This window comes from Nothobranchius furzeri, chromosome 5, assembly GCF_043380555.1.
Source record: "Nothobranchius furzeri strain GRZ-AD chromosome 5, NfurGRZ-RIMD1, whole genome shotgun sequence".
Lineage (NCBI taxonomy): Eukaryota > Metazoa > Chordata > Actinopteri > Cyprinodontiformes > Nothobranchiidae > Nothobranchius > Nothobranchius furzeri.
In genome coordinates this window covers 6874815-6900906 of record NC_091745.1, presented here as the reverse complement: position 1 = coordinate 6900906, position 26092 = coordinate 6874815, and the positions used below count along the sequence as shown (strand labels likewise).

General features: G+C 44.4%; 1 protein-coding gene across 3 annotated transcripts; it reads right to left on the bottom strand.

Moving 5' to 3' along the window:
* Positions 1-865: 865 nt before the first annotated feature.
* atp6v0a1a (ATPase H+ transporting V0 subunit a1a) lies at positions 866-19210 on the bottom strand. Of its 3 annotated transcripts, none has more exons than XM_015948657.3 (22): positions 19080-19210; positions 17917-18087; positions 17461-17539; positions 17170-17267; positions 16961-17089; positions 16109-16191; positions 15657-15783; positions 15502-15584; positions 15326-15419; positions 13057-13269; positions 12812-12962; positions 12470-12609; positions 12205-12368; positions 9686-9776; positions 9464-9582; positions 9145-9352; positions 7732-7839; positions 7542-7649; positions 6438-6482; positions 5945-6062; positions 5683-5854; positions 866-1757 (listed from the first exon to the last, which is right to left on the bottom strand). In XM_015948657.3, the coding sequence occupies exons 2-22, from the start codon at positions 18031-18033 to the stop codon at positions 1664-1666; spliced, it is 2541 nt and encodes an 846-aa protein (XP_015804143.1). In that variant the 5' UTR covers positions 18034-18087; positions 19080-19210; the 3' UTR covers positions 866-1663. The 3 variants fall into 3 exon arrangements, with proteins under 3 accessions (XP_015804143.1, XP_015804144.1, XP_015804145.1); XM_015948658.3 differs by having other exon boundaries at positions 6438-6455; XM_015948659.3 differs by lacking the exon at positions 6438-6482.
* Positions 19211-26092: the final 6882 nt, after the last annotated feature.

Sequence of the window (26092 nt, the reverse complement as noted above, 5' to 3'; positions counted from 1 at the left end):
TTAAGAGGCTTTGAGTGGTTTCATAGCCTGACCAGCCAGCCCCATGCTTCCTTAGTTCTGAGTTTCTGCTTTTTGTAGATGATGTGGTCCTGTTGGCTTCATCAGAACGCGATCACCTTAAACTGAAGCGGTTCGCAGCTGGGATGTGAATCAGCTCCTCTAAATCCGAGACCATGGTCTTGACCCAGAAATGGGTAGAATGCCTTCTCCAGGTCAGGGATGAGGTCCTGCCCCAGCTGGAGGAGTTCAAGTATCTCGGGGTCTTGTTCACGAGTGAGGGAAAGACGGAACACGAGGTTGACGGGTGGATTGGTGCTGAGTCTGCAGTGATGTGGGTGTTGCTCTAAATTTACCGGTCGATCTACGTTCCTACCCTCATCTATGGTCACGATCTTTGGGTAGTGACCGAAAGAACGAGATTGCGGATACAAGCGACTGAAATGGGTTTTCTCCGCAGGGTGGCTGGGCTCTCCCTTAGAGAGAAGCTCGGCCATCTGAGAAGGAGCTTAGAGTAGATCTGCTGCTCCTCCACATCGAGAGGAGCCAGATGAGGTGGCTCGGGTATGTGATCAGGACACCTCCTGGTGCAGTTTTTCAGGCATGTCCAAACAGGAGGAGACTCAAGGGAACACCCAGGACACGGTGGACAGACGGTCTCTTGGCTGGCCAGGGAACGCCTTGGGATTCCCCCGGAGGAGCTGGCCTAAGTGGCTGGGGAGAGGGAAGTCTGGACTTCCCTGCGTAGGCTGCTGTTCCCACGAACCGACCCCAGAGGAAAGTGGATGGATTAAAACTACAAACTCATCGAAATCCAAAGTGACACAAACCTATAAAACAAATTTAAGATAAATTGTTACCAAGAAAAGAAGCTTTCAGAGATGTTTTATTGTACTTTGACAGTTTAGATTTAATAAAGCCTGGAAAATGAAAATCATTCTTTAACAGAAGCATCTGTACCTATGTGACAAATAAATGGAATCAGCGGCTCCCCTTTCACTGACAGAGATGCAGCTAGAGATGGATAAACGTGTTTCTGCTGGATTGTGAAGAGTGAAGAAAACACTTGACAGAAGGACGACAACAAGAGCCTGAACCAAAGCAGGACTGATGCTTTCACAACACGCTGCACCGTTACAGGCCATCATCTTCAGCTTCCCCTTTTTGTTTCATGTAGATTATCAAAAAGAACAAGCACACACAGTAACAAAAGCTCATATGGTCAGAAGAGATCTGGACTTGTCAGCACATGCTCTTTGAAGCTGTACAGCTCTCAGATCAGCCTTTAAGTGCAAAGTGCCGAGTTGTGTTTTAGAAATTAAACAAGATTCAAGGTGTGTTTGATTTCAACTACAGAACAACAATAACTTAAAGAGGCAACGACAACAAGGACACAATGTGGAGTAGCTGCACCAATCACTCTTTAAAGCATCAGTCAGTACAGCACCCCCACTGGTTCGTTAACAGCTCCTGCCTACAAACACAGCCCCCGTAGAGAAAACTACGCATAAATAACAATAATGAACTACAGAAAACAGATCAAATAAAAGATTTATTTGGGAATCATTTCCCAGGTGTTCCTGGTGAGTTATGCTGACATGGAAGTATAATCAAACACAAAGTGTTATCGAGTGACACAGATGACACGATTACATGGACGGTTATTTTATTCCTCCTGTCTTCCTTCTAGAATGCCTTCAAAGGTAAACGGGAGGAACTTGAAGCCCTGGCCTCCATAAAACTTGTTTTGAAACTCCACCCTGTGGGGAAAAAAGGGACGACAGTTAATCAACATAAATACCCCTATGAGGAATACCGCAGTAATCAATACTGGTGCTGACCCCTGGACCTCACACATAACCCGGTTTCCTTCAGAAAGTGACCAGGGCCTATTATATAAAGTCCAGTGGTAAGTGACCTGAAGATGACCTTAACAGCGGGGTTAGGAATATCAGCCTTTCCCAAGCCTGTCTGCTGTAGTAAATCCAACAGAGTGGGTAAGATTAAGAAAACATTTTATTACTGAAAGAGCTCAGTATTATAAACATTTAGTAAGGCAGGACTTCAAGGTTTGTTTGGATTTAGGCTGAAGTGTCAGAGTTCAGCAGTCACCTGATCTCTGCTGCAGCTTTCAGTGGAAAATACAATAACTATCACAAGGTTAGAGACGGACATGCCGTGATCCTCAGATCATCTACGACACTCAGACATGTTAAAAGGGACAAACGTATACCCCAAATCACAAAAACGTGTGTGTGTGTGTGTGTGTTCTACAAACATTTTAATTGGTGCACACCCATACTGACTGGTCTGGAGGCCTTACAACAGGCTGAGGGAACTTAGCCTCATGATGTAAAAAAACGTGTTCTTTTAATAGGACATTATTATCATTAGTCACAACAAAGTCATCGGTTTTCATGTTTACACTGTTAAACTCCACTTTTCCTTTTAACTTTAAACACACAAGCATCGTGTACATGCTGATAAGGACATTCTTGTCCGATTAAATACATTTTACTGTGTTAGAGCTGCGAGTCTTTGACGACTGCATCAACATTCATGTACTGTATGTACATTTGTCACATACTGCTAAAACTACTCAGACTCTTTCTAGCAGAGGCTTCTCCGTCAGCTCCGCAAGGGACAGACACGCACGGATTGACGGAAGCGTTTTGCTCTCATACTTCTCCGTCTCCTGGAGAGTGTTGCAAAGCAATTCCCCGGCAGGACCACAGAGGGCGTAGCGCTGTTCTGTGGTATCCTGTCATGTATCGGTCCAAGATCGGTTGTTTATATTGTGTTTTTTGTGTATATAAGAGACTTTTAACACGGACATATTTGTCTCTCATTCTCCCACCGCTTCGTGCGCTCCCCACCTCTAAACCCACGTTTCCTGTCATTTCCGTCCACAAATAAAACGCTTGCTGCGCATCTTTTCACTCCTCCTGTCACGGGAGGATGAAACGTTCATATTTTTAGAGTTTTTTCGCGAGGTATCCTTCAAGCTTTTCCGTGTCTGCCGCTAGTTAAACTCCGCTCTCTTTGCAATGGCGGCGCTGTAAACAACAGCGGCGTCGTGACCAATCACAAGCTTGCGTAATCCGTCTCGTTTGACAGATGTTTAAAAAAGTGGGCTCGACTCCGTACGTACTTGCGTGCCTGCTGGATCCCTACGCAAGGACGGATAATGGCGTTGCGTGTCTCCGCACTGACGGAGAAGCATAAATCAGGCTTTAGACTTGTGTTTAAAGGCTGATTTGACTTGCTTTTAGCACCACCTAGTGCCCTCCTCGTAGAACCGAAATCAAAACTGTTCTCACCGTGTGTTCTTCTTTTTAACCAACACATCCTCACACCCAAGCGAGACCAAGCGTTTGTTTCTGACACCTTGGGAGGCCCAACATGTCGGGAGGCGACGCGCTGTGCCAGAGCATCGTTTTCCGACTGCCGTGGTAAAACGGAGATTTCACTGAATTGTGACCTATACCCTCTCGTTATTTAACCTTCCCCTCACCCCCATCCTAACCCTAACCCTCTTACACATGCAAAACTTTGTTTCTAGTTGTAACGTCCCTCTCCAACACGGTTAACTGGAAGTTTAGAACGAGAAGCTGGGTTAAGGTTTGGACGGGGGTGAGCGGAAGGAGAACGTGTTGTTTTAACACCTTACCCCGGGTTTCCACGGGAGCCGTCAGCAGCACGTTACTGCAGCAGCACGTCTTGCTCGCGTAAGCTGCTGCTTGGCCCTTCCCACGAGACGCGAAGCAGCAGGTGAGCAGCTGTCACCGACAGAGCACGAAGTCACACGAGTGACTTCGTCAGTAAACACAATAACAAGCAGGAGAAAACTACAACATGGTTTGTGTTTTATGTTCTGTCCGTTTTATAATCGCCAATACGGACCTGAAAAACAAAGGAGACCGCTAGCTAGGTGATAACTTCTCACGGGGACGCACAGTTCGTAAAATTTTTTAAAAGTAAAGCAACCGGAAGGCAGCACGTTCTTTATTCTGAAAATCTCTGTAGCTTCTCTCCATTTCCGCGTCCGATTTCCTGTCTTTCCTTCCCCAAAAATGTCGAACTTGACCCGTTTCAGAGGCGTCGCGCGTAGAAAATAGAACCGGCGCGTAAAGGCCGCGACATGCTGCTCCTGAGACGCGGCCGACTCGCGCTGCTGACGGCTGCCGACGGCTCCAGTGGAAAAGGTTCTGTTGACCACAGCGGTTCCTATCAGCAGCTATGACGTGCTGCTGCAGTAACGTGCTGCTGACGGCTCCCGTGGAAAGCCGGGGTTAATCTAACAGCTGAAATGTCTCCCAGCCTTCATTAGTGTCTACAGGAGTGTTTCACCACTAAATTAAACAAACCTCCTGTGTTCATGATCTAACACATGCAGGAAACGTGCTGGAAGCAGACTGCAGCGCCAGGTACATCAGCTCCTTTTTTTTTTATCCAACAGACTCTGAAGCACTCTGAAGTTGCAAATGCGGTATTCTGGCAACAGAGGGTGGTGGGAGTCTGAGTGGCCTTTCCTCAACCTTGTAAAAGGTCCTTTTGGTCCTTTTAAAATGTGGAAAGGTTGCCTAGTATCCCTTTGTTACTAAAAGCTCTTTACTCTCAGCACCGACACCTGAGTGACACATTGAAGCGCTTTACAGAGGCTTTAAGCAGGATTTGTGATCAATCTGTGTCTGGCACACATTAGGAGATATGGATAAAAACATCTGAGGTTTCAGGTCCACTTTGTTAAAAACATTCAAGAACCGTTAGAATAATACTAACAAGGCTCTTATGTATAACTTTATCTTTGCTCATCACAAGACAGTCAGCTGAGAAACACTGAGCAGCAAAGGCCAGCAGGGGGCAATAAAGTGTCACATTCATGAGGCAACAGGAGACCCACAGAGCAAGCAACGCCTAAATTACCTTGCTTTTGCTGATAACCTGTATAGACCCGTGTCTAATGGTGCTGTACACATGTGTAATGATTAGTCTGGCACTTTAGTGCTACTTACTTTAAATGTAATAATTCAGCCCAAAACCATAATTATGTCTCCATCTTCAGGTTAAATCTCTGCTCCACATTCATGTCGAACCAGCTGTGGCTGACGGCTGAGCTGAAAAACGTGATGTTATCAGCAGAGTTCTACGTGGCTGCACCGCACTGGTCTCCAGGTGAGGCAGCCGCACCTCCACCTGCCTCAGTCACTCACCTGCCGATATGACACATTAGCGCTCGGAGCCGCTCGCCTCCTTGGAGAAAATGCCCCCCCCCCCCCCTTCACCTAATGATCGCGTTCAACAAGAAATCCTCCAGAATGCTGCAGGATCTGTGTCTGCCTTTCTCCTGAGCGGTAAGTCTTGTGCGAGTGTTTGATTGCGTACACGCGTTCGTTAACTCGTTTTTAGACTGAGAAACTCCGACAGCACAAGCGGAGGGGGGAGTTTAGGGGAGCGGCGTCTATCACTGCCTCAGTGCCGCTCTCTCGGTCCGCCAGGCGACACCTCTTTCAGAAGAGTTTTCCTAACAGGAAGTGAGGATGAAATAAGTCTCCACCCATGCCTTGACACTCACTTTAAACATGAACGGTCATTTTATAGATGGTTGAAGACTGCGTTTATCTGGGAAAAGCTTGTAGGACCCATAACGTTACTTTCACATGGTGTAAAATAACAGAAACTCACCAGTGCAGCCGGAGTGCATGCAAAAAGGCTGACAGGCCTTCCATGATGAGAAGAATGGCAACTGTGAGCACAGCAAAGAAGAAAAAGACCAGGGACAGAACGACGAAGCCTCCGAAGTTTGCGGAGGAAAGACCAATGTGCATCACCATGGACCACAGCACCTCTGACAGCTCTGTGCAGAAAACAGTGAGGGCAAAAGCCTGGATGTGAGAGAGCACACAACACGGAGATTCTCCTGCAGTGTGTTCTACTGCTGCCTTACGTGCATGAGCCAGGCTGAGGGCCCAGAGCCTGAGATAGGAAGCAGTGTTGGAGATGCAGCCCAGGCAGTACTCAATAGTGTGGATCGCCTGGTGAACAGCCACGTCGGCAAAGTCAAACTGTGGGGAAAAGTATCCATTAGTCAGCAAGAGGCTTTAAATAAATGTTTTTATCACAGGTTCAGAGGTCCAGAAAGGACGACTTTGGTTCACAGCATGATAATCCCAGTAACGGACAGGGATACCGTTGGCTATCGGATTAACAATCCCAAATTAGTAGAGGCATTGCTATCTCAGGGCTTCGTGAACCATAAAAGAGCAGGTTCTGCTGATGCCTCATGCACACCGAGACCACAGGGCAGCACTGATCTAGCAACACCCACCAGCTAACACAAGCACCCCCACAACCAACACAGCTAACAGCAGCAGGCAGATGCAGCGGTACATGCACAGTGACAGAAAGGGGAAGAGGTGCAGCGTGAACTCCTGTCCTACCTCTTTCTCCTCACTCGCCTTGAAAGCAGGTAACAAAACGCAACGCTTTGTTATTGACCACACACACACACAAACACACGGATACATTAACAGACAATTAACACAGGAAAGAGGCCAGTTACACATCTATAAAGAAGGTGGAAGCAGCTTTAGAGCATGCCAATGTTCCACACACACACAGTCAAAACAAGCTATAAGTGATCCTTTCAGTTAGAAGGTCCGAGCTAAACTAGTCACCTAAATGTGTTGAACCCTCATTTGTTCAAACCATTTTCAGTGGTCTCTTGTAGCAATGGATGCTTGTAAGTCATACTCAGGGAAGCGGGGGCCAGATGCGCTTGTATCAGCATGGAGGAGTCGGCAGGAGGAGAGAGTGGCAGAACATGGCAGGACTTGGGTGGACATCTCTCCTCTGATTGGCCAACAGCAACATGACTCTACCATTGCATGTTTACTTTGCAATGTCGATGTTTCATCTCCACTGATAACTCAAGCCTGAAGGAGTTGTGCTGTATGGTGAAGTTGCTAATGCTAACAGTTAGCTTCCACTTGTCGAGACGTTCTCTGCGGTTTGCTGAACGTTAAACCAACATCAGCCTTCCCGACTGACGGTGTGACGTAGATCTGGCAGGCTTTTCTAATCCTAGAGTTTCACCGTCTATTTTCTATCAGAAGCTACTACAGGAGATAGTCTCCTACACCTATTTTCATGTTCAGCCTGCATGAAAAACTCACGGATTATTTTTTTTAGTGTTCCACACCTTTAATGATTCTAGAGCTGCATGATGATGGAACAAAGTTCCGCTTATAAACAGATGAGCACAAACTGTCTGGAGAGCAGGGATATGCTTTAAATAAAAAGACACCATCTAGAGAAACCCCTTGTTGCCGGTGCAGGCGCTTATCCATAATGGATGATTTGCATTGCCACAGTGGAAATGGAAACATGAGTTTCTGTTTCCAGCAACTATCGAGTAACTGAATTATTCAAAACTGGATCCTGTTACTGGTCTCTCAGTCTGTAGTCAAGTCTGCCTCTCACGAAAACACCTGAGAAGCTTTTGAACACAAGTGATGTCAGCATTGAGACGGCGTCTGATCTACCTCTGGTTCATCGTCGGACTGCTGGGCGAGCTGGTCATGCTGGATGATTTCAGCTTCATCCTCAGTGGGACCATTCCCCACCCTGATCCCTCCAAAGTTCTGCGTACCCTTTCAGACGCAGAAAAACGGTCAGCTGAATGGAAGTTTATCACTTGTTGGGCTCAGAGGAGAATCAGTAGCGCCGTCTTACCAAACGTTTACGCCACAGATGCTGTCTGCGTAGAACCAGAGTTTTTACTATCAGCATACAGGGAACACAAGTTAAGGCCAACAACACCAAGAATATTTGGAGGCCCATCTAGAAAAAGAAGAAACACATTTTAATGGCTATCCTGTGTAATGTGATGAAGGAGCCATTTCTCCCCTCTAACAGCTGTTCTGTTTGATACAGTGTCAGTGTGCATGAAACAGCCTCAAGGTCACGCATTCACATCTAATGTTTACATTCCAGCAGTGAAGACAGGAGAACGAAGAATGAGCTCTTTTCTTTTAATTAATCAAAGAACTCTATTTTAATAAAGCTAATCAAAACAACTGTTAGTCAATAATAACCACGTGACCGATCTGTGAAATCACAACGTTATGGTTAATGTTTAATAAGGAAATGACGTATTCTAGCCACTAGTCAGCTGATACACAAGATAACTAACTAATCATGACACATTCCGGTCGCAAATCCAATCAGAACCTTCACTCTGAAGCGTGGCAGAGTCTCTGTGGTGTTTATTTAATCTGTCAGCTGTGATTCGTCCAGAATCGTAAACATCAAGATTAATAAGTCAGAACAACGCCATTTTGAGTTCAGTATTCAGCCAGCTCTCTAGATCCTCTGAAGTTCATCATTGCTAGGTGGAGTACGGACCGGCCATCTGTACTTTTTACTTTTAAGCTGAGAACTGCCAAGCTGGGAAATCCTGTCGTTGTTATCAACAAAACAACGGTTCCTTCAGAATAAAAGCTGAACTCGCTGACCCAAAGAGGGTCCCTTTGACGCTGTGAAACACCTGCCGCTTTTACCTGGAGACTATCTAGACTGGCTTGTCGTGCTGAGGACGCCGTTTCATCGGCTCCAGTACCAGTGGAAGGTCGTGAACCTGGCAGCCTGATCTGAACGGAGGTCTCACTGACGGGTAATGTAGATCGGCACAGATAGCGTCTCATGTGTTTTCTGACCACGGTTCAAACGTTGATCAGTTAGGAGCAAAACAACATCTCCCACTCAGACTCGCTTCTCCCGAACGGAGGTTCTGAATTGACATCACACCAACACACACTCCACCTCACATTCCATTCCATCAACATCCATCACTAGAGAGTTAGTCCTGTTAAACTGTTTCAATCATTTAGATAATAAAATTTTCTTAAACGTTTGGAGGTCTCTCTCTCTCTTCTCTTGTCTCTCAGTTCATGCAAAGTGTATTTAATTTCCCTGTAATAAAAAGAACCACTCTCCTGATTTTAAAAGCCCAGTGTCCAGAGATGGGGTCCATGCCAGATATGGATCAGTAATATCTCTGGTCATTAATTAAACTGTAATTCTTTATCATCCATTACACCTGCTGGGATCATGTCTAATCATAAGAGAAAGGTTAACGTGTCTGACCTGCCCTCTGTAAAGAGGCCTGTTAGTGTAGTCGAAGAGGAACATGTTGATGAAGGCGATGAGGAGGCTGGGAGCATCTTGGGAGCTTTGAGCATCATAAGCGACCCACTTATAAAAGATCAGAATGACCAAGTAGCCAAACAGGGTGGACATGAAGATGAGCTCCGGGATGAATGACAGGTAGATGTTCAGTGGCTTTTTAAAATATCTGCAGGAAACCACAGACATTTGGTCACCATAGTAACAACACACACACACACACACACACACACACAGAAAATAGAACAGATGGTTTTAAATAAAGAAGTGGAAATCTCACAGGTGGTTGAAGAGACTGAGAGTGACACCAAATATCATGTGGATGACTCCCAGGACAACAGACATCTTCATCTTGAAGGAGTTCAAGAACGTCAGCTTGTTGATAGAAATACTCCAGATCTGAGAAGACGTTCAATCACAGGAGAAAAAATAAACAAGCCTCAGCAATAAGATGATGTGAAACGGGTCATTTCAATAATGGATAGTGAAGGAAACCATTTACAGGATCTATGCCAATGGGGTATGGTCCATTAAACACTCCTGCTACCGCTGGATCCAACTGTAGAGCTGAGCTGCCATGAAGGGTTGCATCCCTGAAGGCAACCAGAAGAACACACAGACATCTAGTTTGAACTGCAGCTCAAGCCGTTTTTACAGGACCATAGCGTTTGCAAAACGGGATTTGCCGCGGCTCCCTGGGGAGGATAAAGGTGGTTTATAAGATCAGACCGTGGCGGTTATGTGGCGCAATCGTGGCAATTTTATAAAAGACTAGGTGATGGTGGCATAAAGGGGGTATGGGGGCGGTCTCTGCGCTGCCGCAGACTTCCGTTCATCTGGGACATAACTTGCTTTTTGTTGCGATTGAAGCCGTGATCGATAAGTGTTTTTTAACAAGCAGCTCCTAAAGGCGTCTGTCCCCATCAGTCCCTGTGCAGTCTCTGGTGATCTGAGCTTCAGCTCTAGCAGAGAGGCTCATGCAGCGCTGCGGCGCTCCAGTTTGACATCTAAGCTGACTTTGTTCAAAAAGCAAACCTTACCGCCTGTGTTTACTTTCATTTTCAATAAATTTGCCAGCCGGAGCTCAGCAATAACTCCCCACGTCAACATGACATCTGCCTCTGTTGCGCCAGGGCGCATACGACAGACCATTACCGCAATATTACTACCAAGCGAGGCGGAACAAATGCCGCAAAATTCGCGCAACGCCATGCCGGCATGGCGCGTTTATAGACATATCATTGCGGTAATATTACGCCGATTTGCCGGCATGGTGTGTCTTATAAAAGAGGCTTCAGAAACATAAAACTCCTTGGTTCTCGCTTCACTTAGCAAATGGTATTTGGAAACGTACCTCCTGTGCATCAGTAGACCTGCCTGTACACATTATATAGCAATAAACTGTAAGAAGAACTATACTACAGTACTGTAGTGGAGTAAAGTTTAATATGTAAATAATTATCCCAAAAAAAATAAAATAAATAAACAGTAAATCTACATCATCAAAATAATCTCTGCTCAACTCCATGCTCATCTCACGCTCAATAGCCTCTATGAACCCTTCCAGTCTGGCTTTCGTCCTGGCCACAGTACAGAAACTGCACTCATAAAAATCACCAATGACCTCCTCACTGCTGCCGATACTGGACTGCTCTCCATTCTCATCCTCCTCGACTTGAGTTCAGCCTTTGATACCATCTCTCACACCATCCTCCTCCATAGATTGTCTTCCCTTGGCATTTCTCATACCCCGCTTGATTGGTTCCGTTCATATCTCTCTGGTCGTACTCAGTTTATTCAACTCAAATCCTTCACTTCCCGTCCCTTCCCTGTCACTACTGGCGTCCCCCAAGGCTCTGTTCTCGGTCCACTCCTTTTCATCACTTACCTTCTTCCCCTGGGAAATATTTTCCGTAAATTTGACATCCATTTTCATTGTTACGCGGATGACACCCAGCTCTATGTATCCTCCAAACCCTCCTCTTCACTTCCTCCTTCCTCCCTCACCAATTGTTTATCTGAAATCAAAGACTGGTTCACATCAAACTTTCTCAAACTCAACAGTGATAAAACAGAAATGTTACTTGTCGGCACTAAATCTTTTCTATCCAAAATCCACAGCTTTACACTTCCCGTCGACAACTCCTTTGTTTCCCCCTCCCCTCAGGTCAAGAGTCTGGGTGTCATCCTCGACTCCTCACTATCCTTCCAGTCCCACATAAACAATATTACCCGGTCTGCCTACTTCCATCTACGTAACATTAACCGCCTACGCCCCTCCCTCACTACTCACTCGGTCGCCATTCTTGTCCACAGCCTCATCACTTCCCGTATTGACTACTGCAACGCTCTTCTCTTTGGTCTTCCTCACAAATCCCTCCATAAACTCCAACTTCTCCAGAACTCGGCAGCCCGCATCATTTCCAGAACTCCCTCCTTCCACCACATCACACCTGTTCTTCAGCAGCTCCACTGGCTCCCTGTCACTTCCAGAATCCAATTCAAAATTCTGCTATATACATTCAAAGCCATCCATAACCTAGCTCCACCGTACCTCTCAGACCTCCTTCATCCTTCAACCTCCACCCGTTCCCTCAGGTCCTCCTCCTCCATCCACCTCTCAGTCCCACCTTTCCGTCTGGTCACTATGGGGAGCAGGGCCTTCAGCCGCTCTGCTCCCCAGCTCTGGAACTCACTTCCTCCTGACCTCCGTAACATTGATTCCCTCACTCTCTTTAAAACCAGACTCAAAACTCACCTGTTCCGTCTGGCATTCCAATAATTACTCTCTTTGCTCCAATCTGTCTGTTTGTTTTATGCTGTTTTATCTTTTATTGTTGTGTATTTTATCTCTGTAAAGTGTCCTTGAGTGTTCAGAAAGGCGCTGTTGAAATAAAATGTATTATTATTATTATCATGGAAGACATTAAAACAGGGTATTTTTACCCACCAGTAAAACCTTGTAGCAGATATTAATGACACCAGAATCAATATTTTAATTCCTTCTTCTTCAAGACTTACGACCAGTTGGCTCCTTTACCACCGAACATGGGTCTGACGCTCCACCCGGAGCCAAAGATGTTTAAGGCCTTTGAGAAGCAGTCGTTGTAAATGATGCCAGTGTACATGGAGAATATTCCCATCAGCAGGATGATGTAGCGCCCTGAAAACACCATGCTGAACATCTGCAACGACACGATGCACAAACACATGAACGTGATTCTCTAACGGGGATTCCAGGAGGCTGCCGGCGCCGTGCGCATCATCAGAATGATGCGATTCTCACCTCGTTGTCATTCTTCTGGGCTATCAGTCTGGTTTCTCTCAACACCAGGTACAAAGCAGCGCAGGCCATGAGCGTCCCATGGCCCAGGTCACCAAACATGACAGCAAACAGGAAGGGGAAGGTGATGATGGTGTATGGTGCTGGTGGTGAGGACGCAGGAATCGCACGAGGACGGGAGGGTATGGAACATGAAACAACAAATGAGACAACATTTTCTGACCCGGTAATGATTATGATATGGATGAGGCAGCTGAGGAAAATGCTTTTCCTTTAAAGCATCGGGGCCCACACGGGTGACCTACGGGTCAGATATGGTACTGTTAATGGAAGGAGCGTATGCACCTGGGTTAATCTCGCGGTAGTTGCCAATCCCATAAGCATCCACAATGTTTTGGAAGCCTGAGGTGAACTTGTTTGTCTTGTTGTAAGTGGGCGGGGTCTGTTTGGTCTGCATTCGGTTGAGAATGGAAGGCACAGTGGAGCCACTCTTCTCCTGGATTAAATAAAACATGAAACAAACCATAACGCGCGCTGGTTTATAGAACCGGAATGGATCTATAAATACTTCTGTCCACAGCTCGACTCACCGTCCCCCTTCGCAGGGCGAACTGAATGGAGTCCAAGTCAGAGACAGGACACCACACCTCGGCAATCAGACACTTCTGTGTGACGTCTATGTTGCAGAGGTTGAGGGTGTGGTAGATGGCCTTCATCTTCCTCACTTTAATGAACCAGACTCGGATCGTCTTAGCAGCAGCCTGCAGAACTCTCTGCCTGTGATCTTCAGTCTGGTTCAGCACCTTAGGTGGAAAAAGCAGGGATGTTCAAATAACTGTCACTTCACTGAGCTAGAGAGAGAAACAAGCATGTTCTAGTGATCCAAAGAGCTGTTTGAGTTTGGAAGTGAAAGAAGAATTTCCCAGGCAGGTATAGTGCCGTTTGACTTTATGAAGAAGTGTAGATCAGCAAATAGCAGAACAGCGAGCAGCCACAGGCTCGCCTGCAGTTTAGAAAAGCTCCAATCATGGCTGGCTGCCGTCCAAAAAGCCTTACGTTCCTCATGTTTGACTCAAAAACTTATGTAGAAACAAGAACATTGAAAACTATTACTACCATCCCACACACCCTCGTGTGTCTGGCAAAAAGCGCAACACACTTGTCCAGCATTCGCAGATACCATAAAACAGTAAAACAAAAGTGTGTCCGAGGCAGTGAACTGTAGCAAAGGGGCACCACAAGGCACGGTCCTCTCACCCTTCCTGTTCAGGCTGTACACTTCCATCGTAATTCATTCACACCAGTGCCACCTACAAAAGTATTCAGTTGATACGACCATCATCACATGCATAACAGATGGGAATGATCAGGGATACAAGGGGGTCATCAGTGACTTTTGGGCCATTCCCATCCGTACCGGGTCGGCCTGGGCCGGGTAGCCCCAGTCGGCCCCAGCCTGGCCCGGTTGATTCCACACATCCTTGTCTTAAGCCCATGTGGGCTGATTCTACCCACCAATTAGAGGCTTGCTCTAATGGAAGGTGTGAATTTGCTGTCAGCAGTGGGTGTGTTGGCCCTGGTCGGCCTGAAGCAGACCCCCTCGAGAAGAGGGCTGAGAATGAGCCTCGGTTGGCCCGGAAAAATACCAGGCCACCCAGATATGTAAACAACCTACGCTACCCGGCCCGGGCCGACCCGGTACAGATGGGAATGGCCCATTTGTCAGATGGTGTGAGACCAACGCTGTCCATATAAAGACGAAGGAGATAGTCACCCCTTACAACATTGATGAACATTCCGGGAAAAGACATTGAGATAGTGGACTCTCACAAGTACCTGGTGTTCTCCTCAACAATAAACTGGTCTACAAACACAGACGCCTTGTATGATGAAGGCCAGGGTCGACTCCGGCTGCTGAGGAGAATGAGGTCCTTCTGGGTATGCAGGACTCTGTTAAGGACTTTTGACCCGTCGTTATGATTCAGTGGTAGCATATGCAATTTTCTATGCTGTGGCTTGCTGGGGGAGCGGATGCACAGAGAGGAGCAGGAGCAGGAAGGAAAAACTGGTGCGGAAGTCTAGCTCTGTACTGGGATGCTCTCTGGAATCGGTGGTGGTGGTGGTGGGAAAGAGGAGGATGTTGGCTAAGCTGATGTCCATCATGAACAACCCACATCACCCTATGAATGAGTAAGTGGGCACGCTGAGCAGCTCCATCATTCAGAGACTGATACACCCCCACTGCAGGAAGGAGCTCTTCTGCAGATCATTCATCCCAACAGCAGTTAGACTTTATGACGCATCACGATGTCACGAGTGACTCAATCACTTTAACTCTACAGCCACCACTCCATGCATAATGTACCTGATATAGGTATGAACATGTGCTTGTATACAGTGTGTGGGTGGATGTATATATGTGTGTGGGTGTGTGTGTGTACATGTTCATGCCCATCATTTTTACAATTACCCCCGCAGTGGGATCACTAACGTCTTATCTTATAAGTAGATGTAAAACCACCACATGGATGAACGTTTAGGGCCGAAATGAGCAAGGTGGATTTCCTTGGGCCAAGTCCTCTTACTGCCAGTAACGAGTCACTGGCAAGGTCACAACACCCCATGGCTACAGCTGTAGCTTCAGAGGGAAAACGGCCAGTTAGAGAGCAAAAAAACATCTCTTAATTACACTGAACAAGTGTAGAAAACCTCAGAAACGTAAAGAGGAAACATGTACTTCCTTCATTCTTTGGAGAATCTCTTAGTTAGTGATCTTTCTGACCCATCAGAATTTAAGGAAGTGCCCCTGAGGGCTTGGTTTAAAAGCTCAGGTGTCGTTTTGTCTGAACGTTTATTCACCATTTGAAGATCATCAATTCGAGCATTCACTCCTGCCAGCATCTCTTTTCTCTCCTGGGGGGTTTCTGGACACGGGTACAGCGTTGCTCTGAATCTAAGAAGAGATCATCCGTGCAAAAAGGACCCGTTAGTAAATAACCGTCTACACAATCCTGACGAGTGCTTCAGTCACTCACCCCTCACAGATTTTCTTGACTCTACTCTTGAGCTGGTCTCCCTGGAAGAATATGATGAAGACAGACTTGTGGACATGGTCGCCCTGTGGAAACATCGTAAAGTTAGTTTGTTTGTAAAATAACGATCAAATTCACAGTGAATGAAAAGGACTGACTGTAGTGGGGTCCTCCAGAGGATCTTCAATGTTAGCCTGTCGCAGGAACACGTTTCCTCTGCAAACTCTCCACAACATCCTCTCAAACGTGGGAATGCGCTCCCTGCCGATGACTCCAGCCACAAAACTACGATGGGAGGAAAACACCAGCGAATGTCAACAACCGGTCTAATCAAAAACAACTCCTGTCTGATGTAGTTTCTGAAAAACAGGACAATTTTAGAGATTTTATGTTAAAGTTTTGGATGTGCTTTAAGAGCCGCTTCTTTTTTTTAATTCAGGGTTTTAGGAAATATTTCTAAGTATTTAGTTTGTTTTATTGGGAGTTTTTCAGATAACCTTGACTGGTGGATGAGAGTGCCTGGATGTGGGAAGATTTTAGCTAGTTTCAAACACAGATGGTTGAAATGCTTAATCCTCTTCAGTTACAGAAGTTTACCAGTCACACTCACCCTAATCTGAGTGGAGCCACTTTGTTAGGATCATTGGGGTCCAACAGAGTAGATGACTCCTCCAGTAAACTGGGATCCTCCATCTGCAGAAGAGCCAAACAAATCCTTTACTACATCCCGTCAACACACTTGTAGCTGTATTACAGAATAAACACAAGCATAAAACCTGTTCCTACAACATTTTCAGTTTTTACTTTGAGCTGATTCTTAGGTTGGAGAATGATCACTCTGTTTGCTTCAAACATAAACGGTACTTTTCTCCCGTTACAGGCTAAACAACTACTCCTTTGTTCAATGATTCACCCCAATAAGAGCTTAAAACAGCTTGTAAAAGGTGCCTCGTCGCTGTCAGCTGACCGAGCTCGGCTGGTGAAGGCAGTGGAGCGTAAACGATGATGGGCAAAGGTAGACGGGCATGAAGATACTTTGGCATATAAAGATGGTGCTTTTAATAAAGCTGGAGTAATGCACCACACAGCAACAGAAGCACATGGAATATGACCTATGGATGTAAATCAGCCGCGGTCACGTGAGCAAGTGTGAAAGGTCACGAGGGAAAACACCTCTGGCCAAATCGAGCGTTATTAATGCGTTTTGTGCTTCAGAGACACGAGCGGCACAGACAGCTTAGCTGTAATGTCCGGATTTAGATGAAAGCAAAAGAAAAAGATTCAGATGGATTTATTTTATTTTCTGCTGCCACAACAAAAAGCTCATGATGTCATTTTACTGTTTGCACATTTATGAAATGACCTGCAGGGTGCTTTAGGACGTTAGAACAGAAACAAGTCAAAGTCACCCAAAAGGAAGAGCTCTGGGTTTTCTGAGGTCTGTGAAAACAATGACACTGACCTCGTCAAAAAACTGCTGCGTACGATGCAGAATGTGCTTCAGCTCCGTCAATTCCAGGAAGTTCTTCTTTAGGGCCTCTTGGTTTGTGTTTATCTCCTTCAGTTCGTTCTCGAGCTTCTCAAACGTGGCCTGGGAGGGAAGAGGGGTGTCAACAAGAGTCAGGAGAGGAGAAAACACGAGAGGGCTCCACTAATAGATGAAACAATAACCTCCAAGTCGATCATGTCTCTAGGAAAAGGAACTTCGGGGTTCTCTCCTGTGTCGAGCACTTGGATGTTGGCCCGCTTGATTTCCTTTTCCACAAATCCTGCCAAAGACAAACCGTTTTGCCAGGACAGGTTACAAAAGTCAACAAGACACACCTGTTGCGCAACAGAAAAATGCTCATTCTGTACACAGAAGCTAACTGGCAGCAACCGTGATGCAATCAAAGTTATTCTTATTTCTACATTTAATATATATTTTTTAAAACTGTTTAGATAAGAAATTTCCAAACTCACTCAGTTTTCGATCCATCTCTTCACATCGTCGCACTTCGTTGACAAATTTCCGCTGGAACACGTTCACATCTGGATTTAACTGCAAGTGGAAAGAAATGAAATGTATAGGCAGCTCAATATACTCATTAGTAATGCCGTTTACTGCCCTGAGTGAGTCTCATGTTTTTACTGGATGAAGCAGTCACCGTTACCACATCCTAGATCCAAGCACAAAGCTCGCCTGTGGGCTTGACAGGGACAAACCCTCTCATGCTTGGAATGACGGGTCAGCTGTGAGCACATGATGCAAAAGGCCTGCACTGTCTCAAAAGTATTAGTGATCTGGCTGATTTTAATCACTAACAAATAACAAAAATCATTACTTGCGTGTAATGTTTTAGAAAAATAAAACTTGAAAAAGAAAACAAAAAGGACACGGCCTGGCTTAAGAATAATAAAACATACAACTGGACTTACATCTCGAAACTGCACCATCCCAATTTCTCCCAGTTCGCTGACACAACAGTAAGCTGCTTCTGACTGGAGGAAGAGCTGAGCCAGCGTCATCTCTTCACTTCTGAAGAGTTCGCCCATGATGATGATGATGGATGAGAGCGATCAGCACCCTTAAATAATCAACCGGGATCTCTGAAAACCAAACATTCGTTAGTGAAAATCAGCATTTAAAGGGTGTGTGTGATTTAAAACTTTGCCTTTGTGTATTTTTAAATTTGAGTTTAAAATCTGCTGTTTTATGCTGCCATGTTGATTTTGTGATTTATGTTCCTGCTGATCTTGCACACTGAATTGCCTTTAAGGTCTCTGAGAAGTGACAAGGGAATTAAAACAGTTAAGTGTTACTTTTACACCATTGTGAAAATGATCATGTGACCTAAAGAAAATACATCAGCAAAGCTTCACTACACCGATCTCATGATCAGTGCAGGAATGTTGGGATGGCATGCTGGGGCTTAGTTGATTTAGCCCAAGAACAACTTAAAACAGTTTGTTTCGCGAGGTAATTTAACTGAACACGTCAGGATTTTCCAGATACCCAGCAGCTAAACAGCATATAAACTACCCCACAGGGATTACCTGAGGATTACAAGGCGGCATGTGACCTGTGTTGGGCTCCTGAATGTTACAGCAGCTCCATCATCAGTGACAGTCAGATTGGAAGGTAAATGAACCACGCCTTCTGAACGATTTATATTTAGATTTGTAAACATTACGCTGTGGCTATATTCAGATCCCCCTATAACCTTGAATGCAAACACCGAAACGCAATGTCACTTTCAAATCAACCTGCAGCTCGGTCTTATGAAGCTAATGAACTGATATCATGTTGGTAACGTCAGACATTGCCTAGCTAAAGAGACCTAGGGAACAGCGCCTAAGCGTAGAACAGAACTTTGCTACAAAAAACAATAAACAAAATATTTCAAATGGCGTTAATGAACATTTTCTCTCACGCTTTGTTGCTAATTGCCAACTTACTTTAAACACTAGTTAAAACCAAACAAAACAGTCCGTGGCTGTTTGAGTGAAGCTAGCACGTCCTTAGCACACCTGTTGAGCACTAAGTTAGAGACACATGACGCAAACGACGGAATAAAACACTATAGTTTAGCTAAACTTACTGTTCAGATGAGGATTCGCGCTCCCGTTCTTCTGCACGGCCTCATTTAATGGACGTTTGTTTTGGGTCTGCGAGGGTGTCCACTCGACCTTTCAAAGCGGAACAAGTATCAATTGACGTTTTCACAGAGTCACGTGATACAAACAACGACTGGCTATTGGTCAAGAGACTGTTTCTGTCGATTGCTCAACTTTTTAATGAAATTTTTATTTTGAAAATCATCACCGGAAACGGACTTGTTAAAACCCAGTATTAAGTGAAAAAAAAACTTGCCGTTAATTTTCACCTGGACACATTAATGTCACTAGTTTACTGTAATAAAAATGAAGTGCTCAAAGTGCACATATACTGAAATGCAAAATTACAGCCAGACACTGCTCTCTAGTGGTATTAACACACAATTATTTTTAAAATGTTCTAAAGTTTTTGGATCCATCTTCTGATGGCTACTTCCACCAGCATAAAGCACCTCAGACTTCCAGTACAAATCAGAGAGACCTGTCATCTACAGAAATACTCAGATGACTCTGCAGTTGTCGGGTGTATCAGAGATGGACAGGAAGCTGAGTACAGAGAGGTGGTGAAGCGCTTTGGGTGTGGAAACAATCATCTGACCTTGAACGTGAACAAAACAAAGGAGATTATTTTAGACTTCAGACGAAACAGGGTGGAGTCAAACACTGTTTCCATCATGGGAGAAGAAGTGGAGGTGGTTAAGGAATACAAATACCTTAGAGTTCACCTGGACAACAGACTGGACTGGAGAAAGAACAGCGAAGCCGTTTACAAGAAGGGACACAGCAGACTGCACTTCTTGAGGACGCTTAGGTCCTTCAATATCTGCAGCAAGATGCTGCAGATCTTCTACAAGTCTGTTGTTGAGAGTGTAATCTCTTCAGCCATCGTCTGTTGGGGTAGCAGCATCAGAAGCAGGGACCTGAAAAGGCTCAACAGCCTAATAAAAAAGGTTGGTTCTGTTCTGGGGATGACTGTGGAACCACTGGAGGAGATAATGCAAAGAAGGATTCTCCAGAGAATCAAGAAAATTATGGACAACCCTGAGCATTCTCTTCACAAGACTGTCCGACAACGGAAGAGTGTCTTCAGTCAGAGGCTTCTTCAGTTTCGCTGCAACACTGACCGCTACTGGAGATCCTTCCTGCCAACAGCCATTGTAATATACAACAACTCTTTGATGACTTGATTATTATTATTATTCTGAGCTACTACAGCAATCAATTTCCCTCTGGGATTAATAAAGTATTTTTGAATTGAATCTGAATTGAATTTAATTGAATGTCACAAAGCTCAGATCATCTCTAACCAGTTTCTAGAACATGTCCACGAGTTCACTGGACTCCAACGACCTCCACACTCGCCAGATGTGGGTCCAGTCCAGAACCTTTGTGATGTGGTGGAACAGCAGATTCCCATCATGGATGTACAGCAGACAAATCTGCAGCAACTATGTGATGTCATCACGTACTTACACACACTGTTTGCCTAAAATTATAAAACCGCCAAAGTATCAAAGAGGAAACAGAAAATAAAACAGCAACAAAAGCAAAGAAGATTGTCTGCAAAAACACATCAGCACACTTCACACAGCAGAGGGACCAGGCCTGTATCAGGCTACATAAACTACTCATGAAGTTTCAGATGTATTTAAATAGACTGGAGTCAAATACAACACCAGAGGTTTTGTGTAAATATTACATTATTGCATTTTAACAGTAATAAGTGTGAAAGTCCAGTTTTAGTAGCTTAATAAGAAAAAACAATAAACACACCGAAGAAACAAAACAGAGCTAAAACAGATTGTGTAAATAGTCGGATAAAACTTTACACTTTCATGCTTATTAGGACTCATAAGATGAATCTCATGTTGCGTAATACAGGAGATGAACAGTGGAGCCTTTTAGTGCTTTTCTGTTCAACAGTATGGAAATGTACCTGGATTATGAAAGAAAACAATGAAAATGTAAAGTAAATGAACCCAGTGAGCAAAGAATAATTTGTTTTCTAAAATATTTGCCTGCAGTATTGCTTTAGGTGAGATGATGTATAGACGTGGTTCATTTACAATGTGTCAGTTGTTTTATTCATTCCCTTTAAATTACATTTATGATTAAATTGTAAAAAATAATTCTAAGTACTGACTGCATAAATGCTTATAATCACCCACAACAACATGTGTTTCTTTTTATTGGAGCAACTCTAACATTCTATTCTTTTATTTTCATTTGGATGTTTTGGAAGATACTATCCGGTTTTAAAGCTACGCAAATGAAACAAATGCTCATCAGGTGGACCTGTTGCATTTAACGGGTATCTAACAGGATAGCTGTTTGCACAGGGTTCCCCCTAACCTCTGACTTAGATGGTATATGCACGTCTGCTCTGTTTCATGCTTTTGGTGTATCGGACACGCCCAGTCTCACCATCTCTCAATCAGTTTTGGTGCACCAGATTTCACCGTAGCGTCCCACACATCACACATAACGGGAAATGCTCTTACTTTCCTGACTAGAATGTCATCCAGATTAGGTCCAACTATTCAGGTGTGTGCATGTGTGTGTGTGTGTGTGTGTGTGTGTGTGTGTTGTCATTGTATTTTTCCAGTGATTTTCTCTATTCCTTTTGATCTCTCCTCAGTTCTCCACCCATTCACGTATTCCATCGTCACATACATTCACGAGTCACTTTGAGTCAGACATGTCACCATGATGTCTCCTCATCACTTCATTCACTCCTGTTACGTTCCAGAGATTTCATGTTTATTTTCACAAAGAACCAATAAACGTAATGGTATCGCAGCCAAGTTGATTTGTGAATAATGTCCTGGTTTGGAAAATATCCACCATGACTGATCGTTCTTGATGTTGCTCCAAAGTCGGCTTGTGTTGTCAAAACAAAAAACGAGAAGGAAGAATATTTTTCTAAATGTTCTCCTAACAACAAACAATAAAAGAACAAGTCAGTCATCGATGCATAAATATCCCTATGAGCAGCTAATAAAAACAGTGTGTCATTTAAATAGATGGTAAACAGCTTTATGGGTCAGCAGTAGCACAACAGGTTGAGCGGGTTGTCTAGTGATCATAAGGTTGCAGGTTCGATCCCGGCTCCAGACACTGAATTCTGTTGTTGTGTCCTTGGGCAAGACACTTAACCCACCTTGCCTGCTGGTGGTGATCGGAGGGACCGGTGGTGCCTGTGCTCGGCAGCCTCGCCTCCTTCATTGCACCCCAGGGCAGCTGTGGCTACATCGTAGCCCATCACCATCAGTGTGTGAATGTGTGTGTGAATGGATGAATGATACACTGTAGTGTACAGCGCTTTCGAGTCCTTTCTCTGAGAGGCGCTATACAAGTGGGGGTCATTTATCATTTATCATTACAATGTACTTTAAACCTAATTATCGATCATCTAACATTACTAAAACAACTATATAGTAAACAGCTGTATTTACTATGTAAACAGTAGTGGAGAAACAAAACGGGCTCTTACCACCAGCAGATCCTCCACCAGAAGGCAGCAGACATGCATGGGACTGGATATGACAGGTTTTTGATGAAAGTACTAATCCTGATGCTCCATCTGGATGCTTTAAAGCCGGATGTTGTTTGAATAGTTCTCACATATAAGCCACAGGCTTGAACTCTTGTGTGTCACTCATCAGCTGCATTCTGGACATTCAGCATCCACCTGGAAGCTCAAGCCAAAGTAACCTTACACTAAAACCTCCCCCTAGTGGCTGTTTCCAGTATGGGTCCCACTCCTCTTTGTATATTAACGATACTGATGAATGACCCACATTTGTACATTCAGGGTCAGAGGACTCCAAAGATCCAAAAATAAAAAATATAAATATTACAAATCAAATAATTTTTCCAAACCAAAACACACAACACTGCTCATTTAAACCTCTGAGGTTTCACTTTCAGTGGAGGGAACAATGTTTGGACTTGCTGTACTCAGAGCTCATGGATACCTACTCAAGGGCTTGAGCTGTACACACACACACACACACACACACACACACACACACACACACACACACACACACACACACACACACACACACACACACGACTCAGATTCATGTTTGAGAAACTTCATTTTCAACCTGCAGCTCTCTCTCTCTCTCTCTCTCTCTCTCTCTCTCTCTCTCTCTCCATCCTGGATTGAAAGACATTGAAAGATAAGATCGGTATTCCATCAACCTTTTACAATAACACCCTTTTAAAATGTTATTTTTTTACTCGATTCAATCTACAAAATCTAAAAACTAACGAAAAAGTAGAAAGTGAAAATCATTCTTTAACAGAAGGCTTTACCTATAAGTGACAAATAAATAAACAAATGAAATCAGCAGCTCCGTTTTCACTGACGCACAGATGGATAAACGTGTTTCTATTGGGTTGTGTGAAGTAACCAATACCCGAATAGCAGTTGTTTTGTACTGTTTGATTTTGTCTGCATGAACTTTTACAATAGTTTTGTAGTAGAAACACTAATTATTTTTTTCAAACACTGTTTTGTTGCGTTGAAAGAATGGGGAATTTGCGCCCTCTGTTGGCTAAAAACGGAACAACTGGGTTCCAACAGCATTTAGAAAGAAGGGAAGACTGGGAGTTGCTGCCTTCCAGTGTCTGAAAGCTGTTACTACACTTTGTTCTGCCATTTAGAAGAGAATATTTAGCCTCCTTATCTTAATGAAGCCTTAAAATATCTTAATACTCTTTCTTTTTGTCTTCTTGGGAATGTTAATATTAAAACTGAACGTGTAGCGCTCCGACTTGGAGAGTGGGCACAGTAGCATGAAGCAATGTGTAGCTCAGCTCGAGAAATTGGAGATGTGGTGTGAGAACGTGTGAAGACAGTCAAAGTGTTTGTCTTACAAACTCATTGCGTGAGTGTTGACAGCCCTGTAACTATGCTGTGTTAATGCTAAACCCCAAACTCCAAAGGAATCTTAGGGTGATTTGTTTTATTTTGAAGGAATCTACAGGAAGTACCAATGACTTGTTTGGCTTTATGAATTCTGCCTGTACTAACAAATTTTGTCCGCTAGAGGGTAAAAAAAATCCTAAAACCAGACGTTGAAGAACTGAGTTCTGGTGTTTTCATCCAGTTAATCTAATAAAACACATAAATCCCTTATAGACAGTATATGTGGCCCTCAGTTAAATCAAACAACAGATTACAAGTAATTTTAAGTTTTTTTAGGCAAAGAACTAATAGTAAACACAATTTGCATTTAAATTCTGTTTCTGGCTACTTTTGTTATATTAGGTATTTATTTAATTGTTTTGAGTACTTTATAAATTCATCGTAAAATCCAAATGCATTCATGCTTTTCTAGTTCAAAACAAGATATGTACCTTAAAAAACTCAGCCTGTGACCTTAGGATGCATGATTGATCCTAATGGTGGCGCAATTGTTAGCACTATTATCTTGCAGCAAGAAGGTTGCAGAAACCCGGCTGCAGTCTTTCTGCATGAATTTGCATGTTCTGCCCATGCATGCGTGGGTTTCCTCCGGGTACTCCGGTTTTCCCCACAGATCACAACATGCCCTATAGGTTAACAATTGTACGTCACTTTGTCAACAAACGTCTGCCAAAAAAAATAAACATAAAACAGGTGATGTCTGGAAACTATCGGGTACGCTTGAAATATGTGTGATAATAAACACAACAGAATTAGTCACAAATATGTGAGTTGATGGGAAAACTGAACCACATTACTAAATTGTAAATGTCCTATATTTGCATAGCGCATTCAGGGTTCTACAACCCCCCAAGGCCCTTTACAACACAGTCATTCACCCATTCACACACTGGTGGCGTGAGCTACGATGTAGCCACAGCTCCCCTGAGGCACACTGACAGTGGTGATACCTGCCGTACACAGGCACTAATGGTCCCTCCCACCACCACCACCAGCAGGCAAGGTGGGTTTAGTGCCTTACCAAAGGACACAACAGCAGCATTCTCTGGTCAGAGCCAGAATCAAACCTGCAAACTTCGGATTACTGGACCACCCTGCTGTCATGATTCTCTAGGAGACTCTGGAGCGAACACATCCGGACACAGGAGAAAGTTTACCAGTTTTATTGAAAGTTCAGCGGGTTCTCAGAATGGTGGAGGAACTCTGGACGGGCTCGCAGAGGCGGTTCTGAAGAGGAAACAGAAGGCGAGTCGAGGAGCAAGGAGACTGTTCTGATAATAGAATTGAAGGGGGTGAGCTTACTGGTCTGCGTGGCGAGGAGTGTTTGGAGAGGAGGTGAGATCCAGTGTGGGAGTGTGGCAGGCTGAGGTTGAGATTTCGCTGGAGGCTCGAGGGTGGACAGGCAGGTGGAGAAGAGGGGGATCCAACAGGGCATGGATGACAGAGCTGAAGCACTGCAGCCAGGAGGAGCACTGGGTGAAGCAGACACCACGGTTCAGGGAAGACGCTGGGAGATCCTGGGAACTCAGAAGGTCGGGACGGCTGCGAGACAAAACATCACTCGTGAGAAAAACACTGGGAAGCGCAAGGAAGCACAGAGCTGACCTGATTACCAAGCTGTGTGGCTTAATCATCTGGCATCTGCTTTCCTCCTCCGGCCTGCTTTTAAGTGCTCCACCTTAATTGTATGAGGCCAGAACAGTCTCAATAAGAATTAAGTCACACAACGTTTTCCACAAATGCACACGTTCATTCGGAAATCCATATAATTGCCTCTGATCGATGGCGCCTGGTGCGGCCTGCCTGTCACACCTGAGGAGAAGAGGTGAGGATCCACACACACACACACACAACAGAACCTCACACCTGCTCTACCTCCTGAGCTACTGCTATCCCTAAAATGAACTATAATGACAAATGGTTGAAGACTCTGGTTATTATTCCCAAAACAGATGATGGCCAAAAACCATCTGTTTTCATTCATGTTTGTTCATTCTGGTCTGTCAGTTTTCAAAATTTGTTAAAAAAATGTGTATGCTTTTTGAAACAACGTATAAA

Coding starts and splice junctions, on each gene's coding strand:
- atp6v0a1a (XM_015948657.3), bottom strand. CDS start 18,033: ATGGGCGAACTCTTCAGAAGTGAAGAGATGACGCTGGCTCAGCTCTTC. Junction 17,540..17,916: donor GGATGGTGCAGTTTCGAGAT/GTAAGTCCAGTT, acceptor TTCCACTTGCAG/TTAAATCCAGATGTGAACGT. Junction 15,784..16,108: donor GTGGCTCCACTCAGATTAGG/GTGAGTGTGACT, acceptor CTCCCATCGTAG/TTTTGTGGCTGGAGTCATCG.